Source organism: Cryptomeria japonica, chromosome 2 (assembly GCF_030272615.1).
Source record: "Cryptomeria japonica chromosome 2, Sugi_1.0, whole genome shotgun sequence".
Taxonomy (NCBI): domain Eukaryota; kingdom Viridiplantae; phylum Streptophyta; class Pinopsida; order Cupressales; family Cupressaceae; genus Cryptomeria; species Cryptomeria japonica.
Genome location: NC_081406.1, coordinates 468,516,400 through 468,525,731, shown reverse-complemented (window position 1 = coordinate 468,525,731; position 9,332 = coordinate 468,516,400). Strand labels below are relative to the sequence as shown.

Below are 9,332 nucleotides of genomic sequence, written 5' to 3'. Positions count from 1 at the left end.
CATACTCCATTTTTCAAAACATTGTTTAATTTCTGCATCTTATCTGATCCATAGGTTACAAAATTCTTTCAGGTTTCATCACTTTACAGTCTATAAGGCCTGACATTATTGAGTTGATTTTTCTCTCCTCAGGTTTTTAAGTCCACTTTTTGCAGTTCCTCTAATAACTCTTGTGGGGCTTGGGCTCTATGAACTTGGCTTCCCTAATATTCAACTAGAATGAATACTACTTAAGTGAAATGTCATTTTGTTTTAGTGACACTTAATTCATATAATCCTTAATTCAGGATCATTGATGGGTTACATGATTGTGGAACTCTGGAGAATGTTCGAGGTAGCTCCCCATACCAGTTTCAACGATACCCATACAACTGAAATGTTCGTACTCCATAATTTTTTATCTTCGAAGGGAGAAGAACCAAGAGATAACAGCAACAGATCTAATTGCTATCGGCAGTACAAATTGAACCTTTTTCAGGTCCAACCGCTAGTTTTAAACTTTCTTTACTTCTCAACTACCTCAAGTTCTTTGGTTCACGCAAATAATTTCTTATATTATTTTTTTCCATTTTCAACAACCTCTCTCGAGGTTTAATGTTGTCCGTTTTAATGATAGTTAAAAGTCAATAGTTTTAGAGTTACTGTTAACCATTGAATTCTACGCTAACATTTCTCCGGGCGATTACACATAATAGAGTGGTATGCTATGATTAAAATGTGATTGTTCCCGAGAACACTACCATGGCAAAACGCTCTGCTTGGACCCTCTTTCTTTTCTTCTCCTTGATCGTCACTCTATTCTCTTCTGTGGAATGCGCAGGAAACATTAGCTTTTCTTTCCCTCCCTAAACAAATATCAAAGTAGATCCTGATGCTTACTTTGAAGGGGACACAATACAACTCACCAGAAATGAAATCGTAGGTGATTTGGGATGGAGCGTAGGCTGGGCGACTTACAACCAATCAGTTCCTCTATGGGACAACTCTTCTGGGGCTCTCGCAAGTTTTACATCACATTTTCAGTTCCTCATCAGAAACTCCAGCTCGAATTCTGCGGACGGACTCACTTTCTTTATTGCCCCTTTCAACTTCAAACCACCTGCAAATTCTTGGGGCGAATGGCTGGGCCTCTTTAACCTAACCACAAATGGTATACTTTCAAATCAAGTAGTGGCCGTCGAATTCGACACATTCCAGAACAGCTTTGACCCAGATGACAACCATGTCGGAATAGACGTCAATTCAGCTGTTTCTGTGGCGAACGTTTCGCTTAGCTCGGAAGGTAAATTCCTAAACAATACTCTGAAAAATGGGCAAGCTTGGGACTCGTGGGTGGATTACAATGGGAGTACAAAGCAGTTACAGGTATTTCTCTTATATAACCCTTCTGCTAATCTGTATAATATTTCTAAACCCAGAAGCCCGATTTTGAGTTATCACATAGATCTGCGTGACTATATTCCGGAAATTGTCACGGTTGGCCTCAGCGCATCCACTGGATTGGCATTTGAAACTCACACAGTCTCAGCGTGGAATTTTTCTTTTACATATTCGTGGGATATTTCCTCTGCTCCATCAACAACTCGAAATAGTAGCTGGAAAATTATCTTGATATCCCTCTGTCTGCCTCCTGGTTCTCTGCTGTTTTCTATTTATTGCCAGGCGGTGCTATTTCAAACAGAGAGAAGCAAGGCCCGAGGAAGGAGACATAGAGCTAGACGAACAGTTCGCTCAAAGCTCCTTCAAGTTCTCGTATGCTCAACTCAGCGCGGCTACCCATAACTTCAGCGATGATGAAATACTGGGAAGAGGAGGCTTCGGAAGTGTATACAGGGGCATCTTGCCTACAACCAATGAGACAGTAGCCATAAAGAGAATAGCCCAAGGATCGAGGCAGGGAAGAAAAGAGTATATATCAGAGGTTACCATAATTAATAAGCTGAGACACCGTAACCTTGTGCGACTCTTGGGATGGTGCCATGAACAAGGTGAGTTGCTTCTTGTTTACGAATTCCTCCCAAATGGAAGTCTCGATAAGTATATATTCAATGGAAGCAAGGAGGATTGTTTGAATTGGCAGCGAAGGTACAGCGTTGCTTGTGGGATAGCCTCTGCTCTTATTTATCTTCATGAGGAGTGGGATCAGCGCGTAGTTCACAGAGACGTGAAGGCTAGCAATGTGCTGCTGGACTCGAATTTCAAAGCAAAGCTGGGGGATTTTGGTCTGGCAAGAGTGGTAGAATCTGATCACGCCGCCTCACGTACAACCATGGTTGCAGGGACACGTGGATATATGGCACCAGAGTATATAGAAAGTGGCAAGGCGAGTTCAGAATCAGACGTGTATAGCTTTGGAGCTGTGGCTTTGGAAATTGCCTGCGGAAGACATCCCATTGATTACAGCTTAGAAGAATACGATTTAAAAGTGGTGGCCTGGGTATGGGATTTGCGTAGGCAAGGGAAGCTTTTGGATGCGGCAGACAAAAAGCTAGAGGGGAATTTCAGTAGTGGGGAAATGGAGGTGCAGATGCTGGTGGGATTGTTGTGTTCTCATCCGGACCCAAAAGCAAGACCCACGATGAGAGAGGTATTAAAAATCTTAGAATTTGACTCTCCATTGCCGTATCTTCCCCTGAATATGCCTGTACCTGTGTATGCCGACATTCTTATTTCTCATGCCGGGTAATCCTCAACTAGCTTACCTTCTGCAAAGAGCAAACGTAAAATTTCCGGTCCTCTCATGTCAGACACAGAAGCCCGTTAAGCTCGTTGTTAACCTTAAACTTCATAGATAGACTTTGTCGGGATAACGTTTGTCAGCGTTCTCATGTAACGGGTTGATTTTTCCATTGTGTGTATGATATTGAGTTCCTAGGCCATGGGCCGTCTTTCATTATAGTTTTCGTTTTCAATCTTGATATGTTATCTGTGGGTCAACTTAACTGTCCAGTTGGTCAACTAATTTGCATCTTGAACTTTCTTGAGTTTTTTTTATTTAATATATTTGTTTCTGAATAGTTTCACAAAGATACAACATATCATATCGTGTAGCTTTCTATATAGAGGACATGTAATTCTATTAATCTTTATTAGTCATTAGCCAAAGTAATGTATCTTTCTCATATATACTAGTTTTATTGGTTTCAATAAGGAATCCTCTAAAGATAAGTTCTCATTGCCTAAATTTCATAGCATTGTTGATTCCACTATTGTATATGACATGTAATCATTTGTGGATAGATTTTAAAACTGCAATTAGATTCCTTCAAGGTCAACATAAAACTATTTTAACTTTTTGTCAGTGTATTTTTCTATGTTGTATACATTTTGTGTCGAAAAATGTTATTCTTATATTTATCAATGATCTATGACATTGATCTTCAACGATTCAATGCATAATATTTTAGAAAATTGTGTGGATAAAATTATAGGTAAATAAAAGAAATGAATTGATCATCTTCAAGATTTAAGATCTATTTTTTGGTGTAGTTGATCATTCATTAGATTTGATGGTATCTAGATAGGCATTTGAGATTGATACAAGAATATATATATCATTGTTAATATGTTCTCATATAAAAATATTATATTAATCTATAGTCCTCAAATAAAATACAAGATATTTTATATGCTTTTTAAATAAATATTGAATCAACCATACATTTTATTTGGGTCATTTGGACCTCCACACACTCATACACACCAACACCACTTCAAGATCTTTAAAGCATCTCTATTTTTTTTTAAATAATTAAAATATTAAAAATAAAAAGTAAAAAGTAAATTCATTAGATCAAGATAACTAGGTTTTATTATAAAAGGATATTATGGAAATACATGATGAAGAGGTATTAAGAGGATATATAAGAGAAAAGTGGGAAATGAGATAATGAATCATACTAATTATATGTGTGTAAACATAAGTGTTTGAGATATAAGAGAAATGTATGTCTAAGAATAAGGAAGATGTTAATGTCAATGATAGTATAAGGAATTAATTAATTAATTATATATTATTTTACTTATTGCATATCTAACTTTCGTATATTAGTTCAATCACAGCTAGGGATTATTTTATTAAAACTTTAATTTTAATCTAGGTTTTAATGTCAACATTTGATTTTATTGTCAAGGACTAAGTTGTTGCATAAGGAAAGAGACCATGCCAAAGAAATAAATAAGTGGTAACTCAAATTGGGTGGAAATGAAATTTTAGATTAATTTTACTTTTACATAGTGATCTTATAGTTATCATCTAGAGGTGTGGTAGTTCACACTAAGTGCTAGCCCTTGGGTAACTAATCTCTAAGGAAATGATATAGAAATAGAAATATATCCAAATAGACATGATTATTAAGGAAAATTAGGTGACATGATTGAGGAAACAATAAGATGAATAAAAGATATAAGATGAACAAAGTAGTAGAAATAATATGAGACTTAGAGTAAAATTAAATGAAGAAAAAAGGGAGAGTTCGAATGTGTTAGTTAGTAAAAATATGGTGAAAACTTGATTATTCATTTATCACTTAACCATGCATAGGAAGAGTTGGTTAGTTTAACCAATACTGTCACTCGACATCTCAACATGACCACTATGTAATAAACATAAGAATGTAATATAACTACCTACACATTTGCATATGCTAACATTTGATAAGATTACTCCTCATTACATTGTTCCTGCAAACATATCCTTGAAATCTCAAATTTTCACCTAGCCAAGGGATCCCCCTTAAGGCTTATACAATAAAACCTGTTGATTGTATAAAATAAATACAAATTCTTTAAAAGATATTTCTTTCAAGAAAAAAATCATGAATCAATCAAAGCTCCATCAAGCTACCTCATAATCCTTGGAAGGGTGTAGCTTTGAGATGAATTCTCGAGTTCTCAGTCTTTGAACTCTCAAATTATATATTTCTAAATTATTTCAAAAAAATAGATATTGACCTATGATAGAGCTCTATCAAGTTGTTTGATGACCTTTAGAAGCACGTAATTCTCAATCACAATCTCATAAACTCATTAGAAAATATTTCTTTTTGATCTCAACATTCAATCCCTTACCCATATATAAAAATTAAACTTCACAATACATGTATTCTTTAAATCCAATAGCACCAATCGAAAAAGATAAAAAGAAAATAGGAATATAAATCCAAAACTTTTTCTCATGCAAATCACCATCTCAAAGTGATAAGCTAGTTTGAGATGGGTGTTAGGGTTTAGGCAGATCCAGAGAAAATACAAATTAACAATTATATGCAGATACAAACACAAAAGATAAAGAAAAATGCATAACACAAATACCACGGAGATTTAATGTGGTTTACCCAAGATGGGCTACATCCATGGAACACAACCATCCAATCTTTTCTTAATACCCAGTAAATTAGTACAACACCATTACAATGCCTTTTTCATTCCAACCGCTTATAAAATGCAATTTTTAGGGAAAAATATAAAGTTGGCTATTTTAGGGTTCTTTTTTCAGTGTTGGTTTTTTTTCAACAAAAAAAAAAATTCCTTAGGGGTTGTGCCCTTGAACCCCCGCTTTCTCGGGGGGTTGTTGCCCCAAACCCTGTCAAGGATACATAACGAGTGCATAATACTTGCATGATTAATCACCACATATCAATAATGGGGAAATCATCCATCCTTAAATCCCACCTACCTCCAAATATGACCTTGTTAATCCTTATCCTCCAAAAGTAACAACAAAGGAAATATGATAACCTTTGTAAGCCCAATCAAAAACATCATTTGGTTGACCCTCAAAGAAAATCTCAATGTTTGTAAAGAAACACAATATTCTCTAATATCTATGTTAATTGGCTTGAACTCCACACTATGAATTACCTTTATCACCTATAGATAATTAGAAGGAACTGAGAAGTAAAAGTACATGGCATAGATATTTAGACTAATAAGATATCCATAAAATCATGAATTCTTATGGATAAGATGGTTTTCCCTAGTAACATTATATAAGGGATAGGTCAAAATCCAAGGAGAGTGATGTCTCCATCAAAACCATCATGCTAATGGTCATCATCTCAAATAAAGATAGCAAGTAACATGTTCATGAGAATACCACCTTCACAGAAGAAGAATTGGATTAAGATAATCAATCTTATGTGGAGAAGACACAAATAATTATTATACCTTAGTCAATTATAAGCAGAGAAATATGAAATAACTATACAAGAACTGAAAATTATTTATAATTGATGAAATCAACTATTGTCTAGTTAGTGGTTAAGACAGAAGAATATTGGTGTAGGCAATGATGTAATATACAATAGATATGAGATATTAATCCCAACATAAGGAAGGAATACGATCTACTAAGGTACCAACATAGTTATTAAAATATTGAGATTATTATCAAATAGTTATCCCTCAATAGTGATGTGTCAAAACAAAATCATAGTAATGATACACAAAGATTAGCATTGACTTGTGTTATCTTGTCATTCGTCCCTCATATCAAGAGTGAGTCGCCTTGCAAAATTTTTAGTTGAGTCTTTGTCTTGCTAAAAAATTCGTTGGTTCAATCCCTAATCCTCCTGTAAATCATTTCTAAACCCTTAGCATTATGTTTCAATAGTTGTTTGAACCCCTAGAACCATCTTGAACAGAGTTCATAGTGTTCATTTAGGTATCACAGGTGCTAAGTTGTGTCTAAGACGTTTTTGGGCTAACATTCATATCAAGTGTTTTGCAGCAGCTCTATTTCACGATCGTGGATGATGGTTCATATACTCTTTCTCCATATTGTGAACCATTTGAACCTAGTTCAAACAGTTCAGTGATGTTCAAAGTGTTCGATGAAATTCAAGGTTCAAGTTCTGCAAGTCTGATTTTATGACAGTCATATAGACCCGTACACAGTAGCTCATATCTTTTTACTCAGGAATTATGGTTTAAATCTCTCTAGTCAGAATGGAGAAAACTAGGTTTCAAACAACATATCCAAAATTGAGAATGATCTAACGGTGAAAACAAAAGTTCTGGGCCCCCTACCGAGATAGATTTTGACTATCACAAATATTTTCAGTCCACCTAGCATAATGAATATTTTTATTTTGAGTTAAAATATTCAAGTGCCACCTATCCAAATATTATTATAAACTTTAGAGAATTATATTTCTAATGTTTATAAGTATTTTATGTTATAAAAAAAGAGTAATGGGAAAAGTGAAAAGTGTAAGTGAAAAGGGTTTTCAAGATTCGGTTATAAAATTGAATAATGATCTCATGTAGCTATTTATGGTGAAAGAATTGGGGGAGGAAGGGTTCTTCTTCTGTTTATTTTCTTCCAGCAGCCTGTGGGTGAGGGAGAGTAGATTTTTATTTGTAAGGGAGGAGTTGAAGCTTTTCTAAGCAATGCATTGTACAGAAAATATCAATCATTGAGTTGATTTCCATATATGAATAGAATGCAGATGATATCTTCAATCTTTGTGTTGCTGATATTATTCTCATGGCTGTAGCTGGACTTTGAGCCTTTGCAGTTGTTTATTAATGTCTTTTCTGTTATAATCAATTGTGTATGTGGATTTATTACAAATCTGTGTGCTTGAAAGTAAGTCATATTGGAGCAACGACTTTTTCTATTAGTTTTTAGTCGCAAAAAATTAAACTTTGATTTAATGGTCTTCATTTATATCTGTTTTGTAAGTCTTTGGCATTCATTTTCATGGCTATGGATGAATGTTATTTTCCTTTATTGCTTTTTGGTTAAAAGCATATCAGCAATTCAATTCCTTGTAAATCTTCTAAGAGGGAGTTGTACCTCTCAATTCAGAGGAAGATTATCACTTCAATGATAATCTATCCAACTGTTAGTAGTTTTTGTTCTTCATTCTGGGCATTTTGAGTTTATTTGTATAGTTATCTTCGAAGGAAAAATTTGTTCACTAACAGATTTTTGGCGACTCTACTGGGGATTCAAAATCAAAGACAATTGCATTTTGTTTCCTCATATTTTTAGATTTATCTCTATGCAAGAGATTGGCGACTTTGTATATAAACATCATGCTCAAGGCAAGAGCAATGAGAAAAGGGAAAAGCCCAGATCCTTCGATCTTGGAAATTGTTGAAATAGATGATAAAATACCGCATGACTTCTTGGAGCATTACAAAAAAGGTATTTCTCAATATCACAATATGGTTAATTTTTATATTCTTTGATAGGTCTGAGATTTATTTAATATATTCATTATTTTTTATTTGTTATTTCCAATTTTTATAATTTTTGTTTGCAATAGATAGTATCACTAATAATTTTATAATGAAAAGCATACAATTAAAAAGTTTATAATTTAATGTGAACAATTATTTTAGTATTTTAAACCAATGAGTAAAGTGTGTGCCCACTAGATATGTACACAAATATGGGGAGCTAAAAAGTGGTGAGACATTTATATTCTCTTAAAGATGTTTACATTCTAGAAAACATAATGTGTTTGTGTTATAATGGATGTGTGTTAAGTGCTAACAAGTTTTTTAATAATGCAAGAATTGTATAATGCTAATGCATTCTACTTTAAGCCAACGAAATCTTTTCCTTAGGTTTTGAACAAAGATGAATTTACCAATCCTAAGGGTTAAATATACAAATTGGATATCCAAGTGCATTGTTTACAAAAAAATATACAAATTTCGAGTAACCTCTCCATCAAATTCACATATTTTTGGACAAGATTTCGAAAAAGCATCAGTATGACATCAAGCTTCACCTTAGCTTTCTAACCATATAGTTTTTATTTTTTATTTTTATCTTTAATATTTTTAGTAATTTTTGTGTTTTTAACCAAAATATGTGCATTAGTTTTTCTATGTAAATTTTAACATATAAATATAAAAATATGCATTTTCACATCCTACAAAATTCACTCTATATAGATTAAAAAATTATTATTTTTTACAAAATTGGGAGGGGGACATGTTTTCTTTCAATTTGAATGATGTTCATATTTATAAAGTTAGTAAGAGATAATATATACATTAAATTATTTAGAGGATAAATTTTTGAATGACTACATGATCTTATCTAACTTTCACCAAAGGGATTTACACAATACTTACTAAATTTCAAAAATTGGTAGATTATCTTCCTTTAAGACATAGATGATCACAAATGTCTAAATAACATAATGAAGGATCAAATGAACCTTTAATGATTTTGGTGGAATATGCATTGAAAAACAATTGAGTAGATGATAAACCAGTTTTCTCAAACACTCCAAAATCAAGTTTCATGAATAAACAAGAACAAACCTTCCATTTGGTAGCCATACCCTTATAGATGAGTGAAATGGGGT

General features: G+C 33.5%; 1 protein-coding gene across 1 annotated transcript; it reads left to right on the top strand.

The window, feature by feature from the left end:
- Window positions 1-295: 295 nt before the first annotated feature.
- LOC131075129 (L-type lectin-domain containing receptor kinase IX.1-like) lies at window positions 296-2,832 on the top strand. Its single transcript, XM_059215084.1, has 3 exons — window positions 296-378; window positions 909-1,529; window positions 1,618-2,832. The coding sequence occupies exons 1-3, from the start codon at window positions 296-298 to the stop codon at window positions 2,684-2,686; spliced, it is 1,773 nt and encodes a 590-aa protein (XP_059071067.1). The 3' UTR covers window positions 2,687-2,832.
- Window positions 2,833-9,332: the final 6,500 nt, after the last annotated feature.